Raw genomic sequence first — 17,934 nt, 5'->3', positions numbered from 1 at the left:
GACTGAACCCGTGTCCCCTGCATTGGCAGGCAGATCCTTAACCACCATGCCACCAGGGAATTCCCTCTGTTTGTTTTTGATTCTAACAACTTGGAGCAGCATCTGACCACATCAGCTACTATAAAGGTCTCTCTTTTCAGAAGGCACTTGTTGCCCTGTTGTCCATGCTGTCCTGGTGGGAGGGTGGTGCAGAAGGCAGAAACTTTACCCCTGGTGTCACACCTGTGACTGTTACCTTACACAGCAAAAGGCACTGTGCAAAATGGAATTAAAGCTATGGGCTTAAAATCAGGAGATTATCCTAGATGATCCCAGTGGACGCCGTATAATCACTTGAGCCCTTAAAAACAGAGAACTTTCTCCAGCTGGGGCCAGTCAGAGAGACCCAGCTCAGAGAGATTTGAAGCAGAAAGAAAGGAATCGACTGCCATTGCTGGTTTTGAAGGTGGAGGAAGGGGTCATGAGCCAAGGCATGTGGGCAGCCCATAGAAGGCAAGAATGACTCCCTCAGGTGACAGCCAGCAGGAAACAGGGACCTCAACCTACAACCCATGGAACTGAATCCTGCCAACAGCCTGAGAGAGGCTGGATGTGGATTTGCCCCCAGAGCCTCCAGAAGGGAAAGCAGCCCTGCTGACACCATGATCCTGGCCATGGGAGACCCAGAGCTGAAACACCAGGCAAATCCATTGTATTCTGACCTACAGAACTGTAAGATAATACAAGTTTTTGATTATTGAGATATAATTAACATGTATCACTGTATAAGTTTAAAGTGTACAACATCATGATTTTATACATGTATTGATACATATTGCAAAATGATCACTACAATAAGGTTACTTAATAAATGTGTTGCTTCAATTAAATTGCTAAGTTTGTGATAATTTGTCATGGCAGTAGAAAACTGGAACAGGTAGATGGACTGATAAACAGACAGAAGACTCTCTCCCAGAGGAGGGAGACAAATATACATAAGACATGTTACATGTGAGGTGGTAGTAAGTGCTATGGAGAAATATAAGCTATGAAGAGGAAAGAGGTGCTATTTTAAATAAGGTAATCTGGGAAGGCATAACTTTAGAGACCCAAGGGCTGTGCAGGAGCCTGCCACATGGTTGTCAGAAGGACATGTATCCCAGAAAAGGGCACTGCAGGTGTACATGTCCTGGGGCAAGAGTGTGCCTACAATGCCTGAGGAGAAGGCAGGTGGGCAGTGTGGCTGGACAGGGTGGACAGCAGAGGGCAGAGGAAAAGACGAGATAAACGTTGCCTCAAGGCTATTTAAGGCCTTTGCCTTTTACTCTGAGCTAGCCAGGAAGACGGGGGCGGGGATAAGCAAGTAAGTGACATAGTCTAGTTCATGCTGTAAAAGAACCGATCTGGGTGAGATAGGAGACTAGAATGCAGGGGGAGAAAGAACAGAAACAGGAGAGTGCTTAGGGCAATATTAAAATAATTCAGGTGAAAGATGATAGTGGCTGGAAGTGGTAAAAAGAGGAGAAAATAGGGATACATTTTAAAGGAAAGGGTCATCCAATCAGCTAACAAATCAGATGTGAGCTGTGAGAGGAAGAGGGTGACCAAACCAGGCATCTGGACACGTCATTTGCACTCTAGGATGGCAAAGATTCTGGAACAATCCAGCTTCTGAGGAAAGAGCAGCATTCAGGTGCTGACATTTCAGAGTTGAGAGGCCTATGAGAGGTCTCCTCGGGATGCTAAGCAGACAGTGGGCCACACAAGTCAGGAGTTCATGGGAGTGGTCCCTGGTGAGGATGTGACTTCTTGAGTCATTGGCACACAGATGTCACTTGAAGCAGGGGCTGGTGACAGGGTCACCTGCAGAGTGAATGTTGGTGGAGGGGAGGGCACTGCAGGGCCTAGCGGTTGGGAAGCTGAGGAGGGAGCTGCAGAGCCACTGGCGCAGCGGCCACTGCAGTGGGAGGACATAGGGAGTGTGCTTCCCAGGGGCTTGTGTCACAGGCTTCAGAGGACAGCCGAGAAGTGGCCTCAGGGCCTCGTGGCATCTGTTCACCTCAGCAAGAGCACTTCCAGAGGAGCAGTTGGCTTTAAGGAACAGGGGAGCTCAAGTGTTCCCCATGGCTCTTGAGGCCCCTGAAGGTAAACCCGCACACCCGCTCTGTAGTACAAACCTGTGCATCTTCCCAGCTGCCACACACAGCACTCAATGCCTTCTGGACAAGGCTGTGTGCTGGCTCACAAGCCTGACGCCAACTCCAGATGCGACAGAACCCATGCACCCTCACAGGGAGGCCTCTGCAGACGTCTCAGGAGATGGGATGGGCTGGCAGGGAAGGCATCCCTAAGCAGGACAGCAGGCTCCGGGACTCCACTAGGCAGGGCTGGTGCCCGGCACTGTGAATGGGCTACTGGTGTGGCCATTGCTGGGGCAGGCAAGCAGGACTACACGCGTGATCAGAGGTCTCCACAGAAGGAGCCAGAAGAGGTCATGTTAGTAATGAGCAGTGTTCCCACTAAGTGTGGGAGTTTCTTTGCTAGTGCACATCACTTCCTTATTCTTGCTTTATGTGCAAAAGAGTATACGTAACACTTGGAAAATAATAAAACAAGCATGTATGTAGCAAACACTGAGCTTAACACAGTGGAAAACGTCAGAACCTTCTAGGCCCTCCGCCCACGACTCACCAAAGGCTCACTTTCTCCCCACAGGTTGTATTCTGAACTTTATGATAATCATTGCATTGTTTGCTTTGTAGTTTTACCTTCTGGGCAGACATCACTAAACAAAGGGGCTTTTTTTGCCTTGCCTATGTTTTCTTTGTGAAATCTGTTTTGTGTTTTTTACCCATTTGATTCATGGTTTCTTTATATATTCTGATATACATACTTTTTTGCTCCATGTGTTGCAAATGTCTTCTTCAAGTTTGTGGCTTTTTCACTTTGTTCATTTTTTAAAAAATTTTTTGATAAATGGTATGTTAAGTTAGTCAAATTTATCAACCTTTTAATCTTTCTGCATCTTATTTCAGAGGCCTTCCTGATGTTACACATGTAGTATCAAAGCTGGAATGTTCCATCTTTAACCATTAGGGCCTTGATCACAGAGTTGACTTCTGTATATATTTTCCTACATAAGCATCCAATCAGATCTTCTCCTTGTGGTTTTTGGTGCTGCCACCGAAATCATTAAGCCGTCCCTCCCACCCAGGTACTTGCAGGGCCTGTTCTGACAAGTAAGATCTCCATCAGGGATGGGTTCTCTCTTGCGGAATTCTCTGTTCTGCTCCTTTTTTCTACCCCAATTTCAATCTCCCCTGTCTTAACTACGCAGACTTTAGAATTCTAGACAAGAACAGCTGGAGGGGCGAGGTGCCCCCTTTTCTTCTTCACGGGGCCCTGGCTGTTCTTGGTCCTCTGCTCATCCATATACATGTTAGAATCCACTCATCAGGCTTTCCCAAAAATACTGATGAAATTTATGTTGGACATGAATTGGATCTATAGATTACAGATTGGGGACACATGACATCTTATGGTATTGAGTCTTTTTTATCACAGACTTGATGTGTATTTAGGTCTTTGGAGTGAAAGTGCCTGACAGTAAGCCTTTTTGATTGTAATGTAAGTGCCTGGCATTAAGCTTTCCATTGCCGAGGCAACTATTTAAAAGGCATCCACCTCACGTAGGCATATTCCCAGCTACACTACTAGATAAAGGGCAAGTCCACCCATGCAGTTCCCCTTCTAGAAAGCCCAAGGTGACCTAGATAACTGGTCATTTGATGACCCCACTTCTCCCCAGTTAGAGTGCCTAATTCCTGTTCTTATATTTTAAATTTGCCAATGAAGATTGAACTGGTGAAACCCTAAGCACCCTACCCTGGACCCCAATAAGGGTAGAGTCCTGGGTCTGCGCTCTTTCTCTCTCCCTTACCCATGACTGTGCTGTGTGGCCCTGGGCATGTTGTGTACCTTCTGAGAACTTTGAGTAATAAGCCTTGTTTTTTCAAAGTTCCCTGGTGGTTGTTGCTGAGAATGCCTTACAATCGTAATAGGAACCGCAAAGGCCAGTCCAGCCTCAGCGTTTGCTCTGGTCAGGGAATGTCTGAGGGGCCACCATGGGTAGTATGGGCACCCCAGGCATTCCCAGTCACAGAGCATTTCTGACTGCTAATGTATGAGCTGAGAGCAACATAAAGTAGTCTTCTAGGTTGAAATATCTTTCAGTGAAGTTGTATCACTTTCTTTCTTTTGCTAGACATTCTCCCTCCAGATGTGTGTTACTCAATATGGTTCCAATAACCAGTGTATCCTGTCTCTGAGTAAAGCCATATGGGATCCCAACTTAACAGAAGGCTGCTCGGCGAGGGGGTGGGCAGAACCCTGAGAATTAGTGACATGATTCCAATGTTCATCTGCATATTAGTAAGACATGAAATAGAAGGACGTAAATAAAGTAGACCAGCTACAGCAGTCAATGGAATAACATGGATGCTACACTTGACTTACACAGCAGGTGGAGGTTGAGTGCTCTTGTCATGTTTTTTTTAAATTAGCATGACCTTCCATTTCCAAGTTTCAGGTACTACAGAAATGTTGATTTCACATGGACAGCACTGGAGCTCCCCAACACAGTGCATTCTGCAGTAATTTCCCTTCTCTACTGGGGGAACATGGCTGGGGATGAGGGAGGTGAGGCCTGACGATGTGCTCCACCCTGGCAAGCTGCTTTCTAAGTGTCTGGTCACAGACACCACCAGGCATATGCTGAGTCTTGGATGGTGCCCTGAGTTTCCCATAAAAGACATGAGATTTCTATCTTCCTATTATTTAGATGCTACAGGACCCTGAATATTGAAGGGCCGTGGCACTGAGACATGGACTTGAGCAGAGTAGCCACACTGGATTCTAGCTGTGGCTGTTAGTATGGAGTGGATGGTACACGGTGATGAGGCAGCATCTCCTGGCAGTCCCCAGACTGGCTCAGGCAGCTTGTGCTCCTGTTGTCCTGTGCCACTGTCCTGCATCTTCCCCCAGCTCCTCTGTCTCATAGCAGGCAGAGCTGCTGCACTGTGAAGATGGCCTCCCCCTTCCCAGCTACATTTGCAGTGAGGAGGGCTGCCAATGTCCCACTAACAACCCCCACTCCAGTCCCAATCCACACGTGGGTTGTGAGTCTGTCCCCTGGCCAAAAGAGTTAAGGGGGTCCCCATGACCCCTGGAAGATGTGAATGGGTTGGGAAATGTGAATCCCGAAGCTCAAAAAGAAAAAGAAGCTCAAACCTTGGGGCAATAGGTCTCAGTGACCAGGGCAGTTCTGAGAGTCAGGAAAGACTGGGAGCACAGACATGTATCTAAAGAGAGTACAGAGCACAGAAAACTATGCTTCCCCTCCCCCGCTCCCCCTCCCCCATGGAGCTACCTACTCAGTGCCCAGCATCCTCAAGTAAGAGGGGAAAGAGGGCAAAGAGTTGGCAACACACTGAAGAGGGAGGACATTCGGGACGAATGAGGCATTTGGGAGAGTGGGGCAGGTGTCCCTTCGGGTGGCCTGGAGGGATGTCAACTGAGAATGTGGGGATGCAGGTGGGACCTGTGGGGTGGTGGAGGCACAGAGGTGGGCGTGCAGACTGGACTGCTGGGGACATGGTCCTGACTGCAGGCTGGGCATCACTCTCCTCACTGGGACTGGGGATGGCTGTCCTTGAGCTCTGGGGCTAAGAAGCGCACTGACCAGGGAAGCGTGTCTGTCCTGCAGGGATCAGTGGCTGGGGAGAGGTTGGCTCTGTTACCTGCAGGCTCGCTGGGCACCAGTCCTCCAAGCCTCTTTCTCCATTGTTGGTGGGGGGTGGGGTGGGGGTGGATTATAATACTTATAATACAATAAGGACCCAATAAAATAATAATTATAACTAGATAAAAGTTACTTGAAATCACAGAGTGATGTATGAATGTCACCTACAATGTATATTAATAATTCATATCCTCTTGTTTTTCAAACTGTAAATATTAAATGGCCTATTGATATTGATGATGTTAATGGCATTAATAACAGCAGCAACGAGAGGCAGCGCGGCCTCTGGCATGTCAGTTCAACACCGTGAGTTCTGCTCTCGCCATCAAATTAAGGATGGGAATAAATGAGGCACTCGTGTGCCTTTCTGCTTGGGCATTTAGCAACACTAAATTCTTCTTTGTGTGTCAGAGGTGTGGCAGCCCATCTCTTATCTGGGGACGACAGTAAACGAGGCCATCATTTGCCATGCTGCCATCATCTGTCATGATTTAGAGCTCCAGAAACATAATGCTTGTCTTCATCCAACCACACATCAGCGGAGCCAGGCAAGAAGATTTGAAACATTTTCATCCACAACTAACTTGGGAATTCATCACTGCTTTCAGAGCAGCCCTGTCCCTGGGTTGACACTTCCTGTCTGTCCTCTTCTGGCACTGCAAATCCTGAATAAAAGGCCACAATGGCACATCAACCCCTTATTTCCAAGGCCTTTTAGAAGCGATGAGTTTTTGCCTAACTATGAGAGAAACATGTCTGACCTTCACTATGGGATGATCTTCGACAACCTCTTTACGCTCAAAGCTCTACTTCCTCATCTGCAGACTGAGGGAAACAACGTAGCGGTGCTTAAGGGTAAAGTGTATTCATGAATGTCAAGTATTTAGCACATGCCTGACACACAGTTATAAATAAATAGTAGCTATAAGAAACATAGCCCTAAGTTGGAAAGAAGATTTGCTTGGTGTCAAATCCAGTCTTATGAGAAGATTTTTCTACATGAATTCACTTTCTAAATGTCTATCAAAAGCAAACCCAGTATGTGAGGACCACTGGTTAGTCTTATCTGACAGGCTGCGTGGACACCCAGGAACTGCCAGTAACCAGTGAGGAAACCTCTTTTACTCTGTGCATTCACTGCCTTTGGCATTAGAAGAAATGCAGGTTAGGATGTAATTGGAATTTTGGCGATTTGCAAAACGTACAGGATTTGAGTTCTCTGACACCCATGTCCTCAGCCTTCCTCCCTCTTCTAAAACTGGAGGTGGAAACGGGCAGAGTACCTGCCCCAGGTGACCTCACCACCCATCACCTGCGTGACCTGCCCATCCTCAACGTTCCCGAGTCTCAGTCTCTTGAGCTGAAAACCAAGTCAATACCTGACACATCGATTCCATAATCTAAATTAGAAAATTTGTAAAATATAAATGTCTGTGGTTACATTATTTCTAATGGCCTATTGCACAACCAATATCCCTGCTTTCAATTAAGCAGGTAACAGATCAGTGGGGCTTTGCCAGGCCACTTTCCTTGCCCAGAATCAACTGGGAAGTGAGTGCAGCTCTCTGCAGATGGAGATGAACAGATAACACTGCTGCCCTGTTACCCAGGAAGCGACACTGGAAGCCTGAGATTTGCTAGTCACATGGCCCATCACCACCCCACAGTCAGGTCCTTGTAAAATTACTTGGGGTCACTGTCCTGGCTGGTCTGAGGGAGAGTCAAGAGACCATGCTCTCTGTGTCTATAGACTTAAATGGGACCAAATCAGGAAAGAAGGACAAAGGACTGTCACCCTCCCAGCAGAAAAGCTGCTTCCTTTGTGAAGAAGAGTGAGAGGCAGGTAAAAGGCCGGGAGTATGAGGAGGAAATCCCTCCACATACTTTCTTACCCTCTCATAAACTGATTAGCTTTTTATACACTCAAATCAGCAGCTCCTTCCAATTACTTCCAATTTCTAATAGAAAATAGTATTTTCCAAGTCATCTGGTCTTAAAATCATGATGCCATCTTTGACTCTTACACACGCGCCCAGAGTCCATCTCAAAATCCACCCTGCTCTCAGCTCTCATCACTTCTACTGCTTCATGGCATTCCAAGAGCTTGGTTTCACTTCCAAAATAGTGATTTCAGCACATCCTCCCCTTACTCCACAACATCATTGTTCTGCCTACTACTTTTACACTTTGGGATTTAAGGCCCTTCCTATCTGGGTTGTGACACTGTCCTGTCACTTCCCCAAAGGGTGTCCTCCACTAACTGATCACCTGTCATTTGTGCTTTGTCCTATTTCCATTATGCCTTCTTCTATCCAAATCCTTCCAGGCTCAGTTCAAAATATGACCCTCATGAGGAGGTTCCCCAAATGGCCTTCAGTTTCACAAGGGTTTTAACCTGATTATCTAACGTGTCCATCATCTGCTCCTTGAGCACCGGTCATGCTTCTTTTTCTCACTACACCTAGCAGAGTGCTGAGTGCAGAGCACACCCGACATAGCTGTTAGATAGTAATCAAGGTTAACTAACGCACAATACAGACAAAACTTCAATGTATTTCTAAGACCTCACATCAGGCACTCCGAAACCTGCGCTCTAGACCACTGACAGGTGAGCTGAGTCGCTCCGTATTGGGCATGACCAAGGCAGCAGCGGAGTTGTAATCCCACATGTCTGAATGCGCTGACAGCTCACCCCCATGACATTTACCCCCGACGGTCTGAAATTCTCTCTACTGGAGATCCACCGAAACAGGGTCCATGTCTAATATAGAATATATTTTCATGAATCCAGATGTTTTCTCATGACTTAATCTAATACTTAAGGAACCATTTCACAAATAAAATGAACAAAATTTTTTTTTTCTTTTCTAAATGCTCTTGATTTGTTTAAGCATTTGCTTCTAAATGTAAGCCATACCATTATATTTAAGGAATTTCCTTATGTACTGGGAAGTATCCCTCTATAAGCCAGGGCTAATTTCAACAACTGTTTGAATTCTTGAGAGAAGAGATAGCAATAACAGAAATGTCTGTTAATCCAGCTCTGCATTAGAGAAGCCAGAGCATGTGGCTCGTTAGAATAATGACAACTGTTTGCATTGCTTTGTCTCCTAATAGCAGAGAACTGTTGGATTGGGTAATTTGAAACTCATTATACTATCACATTTAGCCCCTGCAGGCTCCGATGCTGATGGTAGAAGTGAACTACTTGGCCAAGCAGCTATTTTTAGTAAATCCAAAAGATGAAAGACAAGTAAGAAAAACACTTCATTGAATAGCATTTCTTCTCTTAAACCTATTAAGTCCTGAGCTGAAACCATACAAGCTGAGGAAAGGTGAAGTTTATGCAGTTTTCTAGCTCTTGATCAATTGTATGCAAACATGATATATGAGGAAAACCTATTAAACTGCCTTGTATATCATAGTAATGATAATAAGAGCAAATATAAATAAGTGATCTCATCTATTTCAAACCAGTCTTCAAATATCAGGCAAATAAAAAGAAATTTGGCATGAGAGTTCAATATCTCTACTGAGTTGAAGAAATGGTTATATTGGTTTTGTCTCTCTATGGAGTTCAAGAAATAAATAAATTTATATATATATATATATATATATATATATATATATATATATATAAATTGATCTTGTTTTGTTTGGTTGAATGTTGAAAGGAAAAGATCCTATCAGATGCATATTTTAGCTTTGAATATGATAAATGATACAACTGCAGCTGGTGAGTCGTTGAATATGAGATGATATGAAGAAGGGTTAAAAGCTCACATACTTTTTTTCACCAAAAATTGCTTTGTGTTCCTGCCCTGCACACCATTGCCATTAAATCCGAATATCACATTGACTTGAATTTATTTAACTAATGATGAAAAAATAACAATCTTTGACTTTTAGTGTTTTTACCTTTGATCAAATGAAGAGCATAATTTTCAGGTACAAAGAGTAGCATAATTTTAAGTTATACAACTCATTTTCCTCTTAGAGACATGAATCAGTGATTCCCAAGTGAGGTGCCCTAGGGATCTTTTGAAGGCTTTGTCCCAGCTACTGATGTGCACAGCTATCCGATGGCAGTAAGTGGTTTAAATAAATCCTAGTGAGAGTCCCTTTCCATTATACTACTTCCCCCAAATAAATGTATGTTTTATCTCTCCATGGCGTTTGAAGATCATAGTTTGAAAAAAATGAATTATTCCCATCCAACTTAATTTTTGGCTCATCACACATACTTATTTCTCCTAATCTCCCAAATCCCTTTGGAATTATGGAAGCAATATAAAAGGAAACCCTCAGAATCGAAGGAAGTTCCCTGCCAGTAATGGCAGAGTTGCTGTTAGTAGGTAACAACTATTAACTCTGGACACCACATGAAAAATAACTCCCTGAAGGCACTGGAGAGTGAACAAGAGCAGGAGGGCTCCGGAGAGGAGCTGGCACTTGGACGCAGGGAATGGCTTTTCTCTTAAAAAGCTGTGAGTCAGAGCCATGAGGCAGCTGTGGTTCAGAGGGATCCCTCAGACTTATTGGCTTGAAGAACCAAAAGGAAGTGTTTGGAGCTATCAGAGCAGCACAGCTGGAAAGTGAAGTATAAAATCCTGGAAAGGAAAGAGCCACGGAGAGGGAGCCCCACACTGATGTAAACAGATGTATGCAAACTCTAACCAGATACCTAACTCAAGGCTGAATTACACATATGGAGCATAATCCTACCAGCCCAACTAAGTACAAGACCCTCCAGACATTTCAGGTGGTACCACAGGAAGGACAGAGTCTGGAGTTGGAGCTCAGTCAAGTTATCTGGCAACCACCCCTCACCCTCACCAAGACACACACACACACACACAAACACACACACACACACACACACATGCTCTAAATTTGACAGAATCCAGAGTCCCTGCGGTATAACACTGACTGAAATGTCCAGGAAACAATTCAAAACTGTTTGTTAAATGTAAAAGAAACAGGAAAACATGACCTTTGTTCAACAGAAAATACAATCAATGCAGAATGACACCAAGAAGATTGAGATGTTCGATTTCGCATAGAAGGATTTTAAAGCAGCTATCATGGCTATGCTTTAGGGTGTAAAGGAAAAAATGTAATGTTTTGTGATGAAAAATTGTTGTAATGAAAAAACTAAGAGTAAATCTGAGCAGAGGCATTGAAACTATTTAAAAGAACCAAATACAAATTCTAAACCTGTCAAATACACTGAATAAAAAGCATTTACTGTGTGAGCTTAACAGCAGATCAGAAATGACAGAAGAGTGGAAATGCTGAAGGCAGAGCAATAGAAATTATCCAATATAAAGAATAGAAGTGAAAACAAGTTTTTTAAAAAGTAAACAGACCCCTAGGGATCTGAGGTATTAATATCAAAAATTACAATACCTACAATTAAAGCTCCAGAGGAAAAAGAGAGGATGAGAAAGAAAATTTGTTAGAAGTAATGATGGTAAAAATGCCTCAAATTTGGTGAAAGACATAAATTTAGAGATTCGAGAGGCTCAGCAAACTCCAGAAAGTGTAAATAATAGAAAAAACACATCTAGGGGGACTTTTGCTTCCAGGAGAATGAAGATGTGTTTTCTCCTACTCATCCTACTAAGTACAACTGGAAACCCTGGATATTACATATACAATTAATGTGGGAAGAATCTGAAAGGTACAGAGAGTAAGGCAGACAGGTCTTGGGACCCAAGGGATGACACAGTAGTGAGTTCTTTAGTTTTCTTCTTATCCTTTACATTCCAGACTTAGAACTAAAGAAGGTGGCAACCTGGAAATGCCAATGGGCACAGACTAAAAACAGTAACAACAGAAGCCTGCTCTCTCTACCCAAAGGATCAGGAAAGGGTCAGCCTATAAAGACAGAAAATATCACTCGACTCCAGTCAAATACCACAGAAAAGATGTTGCCCTACCCCACCCCAGGCCAGCAAAGAGAGTGGAGAGCCTAGGCTTTCACACTCAGCAGGTATCAGAGAAGCTCCAACACGAGGGAGTAGGGCTTTCATCCTTGCTGGGCAGCAATGATGACAATTCTCCGTAGTGGGCTAGAGGCCAAGTGGGGAGCCTGGACTCCCACCCTAATCAGCAGGAGCATATCCTCCTGCTCCTTGCTGGGGCTGCATCAGAGGAAGCTTAGTGGAGGCTCAGACTCCTGCCACCCCAAGGCCACCCTACCCCACATGGTGTCAGTGAAGACCTGTATATAGCTCGGAGTCCTGTGTCCACCCAGCAGCAGCAAGAGCCCAGTCACCCCTGTGTCAGTGGAGGCTGAAGGGAAGCCCACTCGGCGGTAATGAGGCCATGCTGCACCTTTCCCTGCCAGAGCAGTGGTTTTAAAAATCTAGCTAAAACAGAAGGTTTCAATAAAATCCAGATTGTCATAACATAATACACAAAATGTCCAATAAAAAAAGTGTCCTAACAACAACCAGGAAGATCAAACTGAATTTTTAAAAAATCAACAGATGCCAAAGAAAATATGACAGAGATGTCAGAATTACCTTTTAAAAAATTACTTTTTAAAAATCCTTTTAAAAAAAGAATTTTTGAAGCAGCCACCATAAAATGTTGCAACAACCAATTACAAACATGCTTGAAACAAGTGAAAAAATAGAGTCTCAGCAAAGAAACAGAAGAGAGAAAGAAATACCAAAGAGAAGTTTTAGCACTTGTGTTGGTCTGCTTGGGCTACCATAACAAAATACCATAGACTGATTGGCTTAAACAATCAAAATTTATTTTCTCACAGTTCTGGAGGCTGGAAAGTCCAAGATCAAGATGTTAGCAGATTCAATTTCTGGTGAGGACTCTTGTCCTGGCTTACAGAGGGCTGCCTCCTCGCTGTGTTCTCACATGGCCTTTCTTCGTTGCATGCATGTGGAGACAGAGAGAGATTTCTCTCTTCCTTTGTTTATAAAGGCATCAATCCTATCAGATGAGGGTTCTACCTTTATGACTTCAATTAACTTTAATTACAAAGGCTCTATGTTCAAATACAGTAACATTAGAGATTAGGGTTTCAAAATATGAATTTTAGGGGGACATAATTCAGTCCATAGTGTTCTACCACTGGCCCCACAAAATTTATGTCCTTCTCACATGCAAAATACATTCATTTCATCCCAGTATCCCCAAAGTCTTAACTCATTCCAAGCATCAACTCTAACATCTAAGGTTAATGAGACTTTTGTCTCATCTAAATATCATCTAGACTGAATTCATCCTGAGGCAAAATTCCTCTCCAGCTGTGAACCTGTGAAACAAGTTATTTGCTTCCAAAATACAATGGTGAGATGGGTATAGGATAGACATTCCCGTTCCAAAAGGGAGAACATGGAAGGAAATAAGGAATGACAAGTCCCAAGCAAGTCCAAAACCTAGCAGGGCAAGTTCCATTAGATCTTAAGGCTTGAGAATAATTCTCCTTGGTTCAATGCTCTGAGGCAGCAGCCTCATGCTCATTGCCCTGCAAGGCGTGGCACCCAGGGCTCTGCTGGGTGGCAGCCCTGCCCTTTGAAGACCAAGTGGAGGCCGTCTGGCCCCCTGGGCCTGTGCACTCTGCACCTGGGGTGGGACTGGCAGCCCTGATGGTCTCTGAATTGCCTTTGGGGTCTTTCTTCCAGCCTTCTGTTGAGATGGCCAATAACACCATGGGTAACCTTTTTATTTGGTGTTCTCTCCTGAAGAAACTTCCTCTTTTTTTGCAATATGAGTATGAGAATTTTCCAAATCTTTAAGTTCTGTTTTTTTTTTCTTTCATTTTTTGTTTTGGCTTAACAATTCCTTCTTTAATTTATCTCTTGCCTTTCACATTTTACTATTAAGCTGTCAAGAGGAGCCAAGCCACTCCTCCAGCACTTTCCTTAGAAATCTTCTCAACTAAATAACCAATTTCATTGTTCACAAGGTCTACCTTCCACAAAACACTGGATCACAATGTAGTCAAGTGCTTTGCCAGTTCATAACAAGCAGTATCTTTCCTCCACTTTCCAATAACCTGTCCCACATTTCTGTCTGAGGCCTCACCAGAAGACCTTTAACATCCAAGTTTCAACCAGCATTCTGTTCATGATTACTTGGGTATTCTCTAAGAAGAAGAAACGTTTCTCTTTAGCTGTCTTTTTTTTCTTTCTGAGCCCTTACCAGTATCTCCTTTAACATCCATGTTTCACCCAACAGTCCCTTCATAGCAATCTTGGCTTTTTCTAACATGCAACACAAAACTCTCCAGCCTCTATCCATTACCCAGTTCTAAACCCACATCCACATTTCCAGGTATTTGCTACAGTAGCACCCACGTCTCATAACCAAAATCTGTATTAGTCAGGGTTCTCCAGAGAAACAGAAACAATAGGTATATATACATATGTGTGTGTGTGTGTGTGTGTGTCTCTTTCTATATAGACATATATACATATACATATATTTACATATATATATATATATATATATAGACACACACACACACATACATACATGGTTTATTATAAGGTATTGCCTCATGCAATAATGGGAGCTGAGAAGTCCCAAGATCTGCAATCAGCAAGCTGAAGAACCAGGAGAACTGATGGTGTAGTTCCAGTCTGAGAATTGTTAGGCTGGAGACCCAAGAAGAGCTGTTTCAGTTTGCATGGAAGGAAAAGACCAACATTCTTTTTTTTTTTTTTTTTTTTTTTTTTTAACATCTTTATTGAAGTATAATTGCCTTACAATGGTGTGTTAGCTTCTGCTTTATAACAAAGTGAATCAGTTATACATATACAATATGTTCCCATTTCTCTTCCCTCTTGCATCTCCCTCCCTCCCACCCTCCCCATCCCATCCCTCTAGATGGTCACAAAGCACCGAGCTGATCTCCCTGTGAAGACCAACATTCTTGCTCAAGGCAATCGGCAGGAGGAGTTTCCTCTTACCCATGGGAAGGTCAGCCCTTCTGTTCTATTCAGGCCTTCAACTGATTGAACGAGGCCCATCCACATTAGGGAGGGCAATCTGCTTTACTCAGTCAACTGATTTAAATGCTAATCTTATCAAAAAATATCTTCACATGCATGCCTACAATAAAGTTTGACCAAATATCTGGGCATCCTGTGGCCCAGTCAAGTTGACACATAAAATTAAAGAAAACAATAACCATAATAAGAAGCTCAGTGAATGAGTTCCTCAGAAAGATGGAGGGGGCAAAAGAAAGAATCAGTAAAATTAAAGATAGAACAATAAAAATTAAGTTATCTGAAAAACAGATTGTTGGGCTGCACCCTGCAGGTCTACAAAGGCCTCTACTTGCCCATCCTTAAGACTGAAGAAAGAGCCAGTGACAGAAACATCAACGGTTTAATGGATGGGGGAGCTTACACCTCTGAAGCAAGGTCCTGGAGTGACACCCCACCATGTTTGGCAGATGGCGGGCAGGACATGTGGCCATCTTTGCTCCTGGGGCGGAAGGAGAGATTGCCAGTTATAGGGGGAAATTATATCAGGTTACCTCATTGGTTACCAGGGAAACCAGCAGAGGGGTCTGTCCCTCACCACCCCTTTGATAAGCAGAGTGGAGAGTTCTTATCTAAAGCTAGAACAGTCATTAGCTGTGGCCTGGGGCAAGTATGTAGGTCAGTCATATGAGTAGGGTGTAGGTGAAGCAGGCACCGGTCAGGCAAGGGATATACAGAGAACAAGGGAACAGCCATCTGGAGGAGCCTGTGACCATACACAGATGTAATAGAAAAAAAAGTGAAAAGAGCCTCAGTACTTGTAAGAATACAAAAGATCTAATATTCATGTCATTTGAGTCAGGAAAGAAGAAGAGAAAGAGGATGGGGCAGAAAAAGTATTCAAAGTAATAACTGGTCAAACGTCCTAAATTTGACCAAAATCTATAGATGCAAGCAGTGGAGTAAATCCCAAATCAGTAAACCCAAAGAAATCCACACTAATACACATCATAGTCAAACTTCTGAAACTAAAGTCAAAGAAAAAAACTTGAAAGCAACAAGAGAGAAAAGATATCTCACCTATAAAGAAAATATGGTTTGAATTACAGCAGATTCCTCAACAGAAACCATGGAGGCAACAGCAAAGTAGCACATTTTTCAAATGCCACAAGAACTGTCAGAACAGGATCTTATATTCACTAAAAATGTTCTTCAGGTATGAAGGGAGAAATCAAGGTATTTTCAGATGAAGAAAAACTCAGAGAATTTATTGCCAGCAGTCTATCCTAAAAGAATGGCTAGGGACTTCCCTGGTGGTCCAGTGGTAAAGAATCTGTTACAATGCAGGTGATGTGGGTTTGATCCCTGGTCAGGGAACTAAGATCCCACATGTCACGGGGCAACTAAGCCTGTGCACCACAACTACTGAAGCCTGTGCACCTAGAGCCCATGGTCCACAACAAGAGAAGCCACTGCAATAAACCCATGCACCACAACAAAGAGTAGCCCCCACTTGCCGCAACTAGAGAAAAGCCCACATGCAGCAACAAAGACCCAACACAGACAAAAATAAATAAATAAAATTAAAATAAAAGATGTACAAGAAGATATACACAAAAACACTATAAATAAATAAAAATGGAATCATAATAAATGTTCAGCTAACCCACAGGGAGTCAGGAAAAATAAAATAGAGAAATGGAAAACATAGAGAACGGAAAACCAAAAAATCAAATAAAATGGCAGACTTAAGTCCTAACATATCAATAGTTCGATAAAATGTAAATTATGAAAATACACCAATTGAAAATAAAGACTGGCAAAGTGAATTAAAAAATATGACCTAACTATACACCATCTACAAGAAGCTCATTTTAATGTAATGATGCTTAGAGTAAACATATGGAAATATATACATCATTCAAATATTAATCAAAAGAAAGAGTGGCCATATGGATTTCAGATAAAGTAGAATTCAAAGCAAAGAAAATTACCAGAGACAGAGATGAACATTATGCAATCATAAAGGGTTAATTCATCCACAAGAAAGTATAATCCTGAATGTGTATACACCAAAACAGCTGAGAAATACATGAAACAAAAAAACTTACTGAATTGAAAGTGGAAATAGTCAACTGCACAATTACAGTCAAAGACTTCAGCACCTCTTTCTCAACAATTGATGTAGACAGAAAATCAGCAAACAATATAGAACTCACAACACCATAATCAACAGGATCTAATCAATACTTGTAGAGCATTCTACCAAGCAACTGCAAAGTACACATGACTTTCAAGTGTTCACAGAACAAATATCAAAATGAATCCTATTCTGAGTCATGAAATAAACCCCCATAAATGTAAGAAAAGTTGAAACCATACAGAGGGTGTCCTCTGACTATAATGGAATTAAACTAAAATCAGTAACAGAAAGATAACTGGAAAATCCCCAAACTGTTTAAAAATTAAATAACCCACATATAAATAATCAAATGTTCATATGGAACATCTGAGAAGAAGTGACTCAACATAGCAATAACTACCATGCAATAAGGAGTTATCAGGTGGGTAACTGAAATTGGGTCATTAAGGGCTGTTGGAGGAGGTGACCTGCAATCTGAGAAGTGAAGACAAGAAAGAATTGCCTGGTGCAGGTCTAAGGGTAGGGAACTGCTTCCTGAGGAGCATACCCTAATGGGCAAGTGCCTCCACTTGTATTCTCAGTTACAAGCAAGGAAAACAGCCTGGTGTGTGCCCCACCATACTCTCCAGCCTTCCCAAGCAGACTGCAGGTCATCTCATGCTTATTCACATATAGAACCTAAATGCTTCTCTGTCTTTGGGGGACATAACCCCCAAAATATATCCATGGTTCTTACTTGTGAAAATAACTTACAGCTGCCAAATTTCAGAGGGCAGGCATGGGCATCCATCGGGAAGTCTTCAAGTTGCATTGGGCATTCTGCCGAGATGGTCAAGCTGAAAAACAAGAGATGGGGACCTTTCAATGACTCACCGACTCTGGCTATTTACTGGACACCACGTTCCAGAAAGCCATATTAAGTACTCCACTCATTATTTTAATTACTATCTTTTATGAAATTGTCTAAACTGTCCCACCAAATTACATAGGATTGCATTGTAGATGAATATCATTTAGAAATAAGGTTTAAATCAAATCTACTCAGGAGTTCT

The 17,934-nt window shown here is 42.8% G+C and overlaps 1 protein-coding gene across 6 annotated transcripts in view; it reads right to left on the bottom strand.

The window, feature by feature from the left end:
* Nucleotides 1-17,934, bottom strand: part of GABRA5 (gamma-aminobutyric acid type A receptor subunit alpha5) — a 96,010-nt gene that overhangs the window by 18,339 nt on the left and 59,737 nt on the right. For all 6 annotated transcript variants that reach the window (XM_082450215.1, XM_082450217.1, XM_082450216.1 and 3 more), the window contains one exon: nucleotides 17,636-17,718. In XM_082450215.1, coding sequence (XP_082306341.1) covers nucleotides 17,636-17,718 — 83 coding nt within the window. The remainder of the gene's footprint in view (nucleotides 1-17,635; nucleotides 17,719-17,934) is intronic.

The sequence above is a fragment of the Balaenoptera physalus genome, assembly GCF_965194825.1.
Source record: "Balaenoptera physalus genome assembly, chromosome: 2".
In the NCBI taxonomy this organism is placed as follows: Eukaryota; Metazoa; Chordata; class Mammalia; order Artiodactyla; family Balaenopteridae; genus Balaenoptera; species Balaenoptera physalus.
This window is presented reverse-complemented; position numbering and strand designations above follow the sequence as displayed.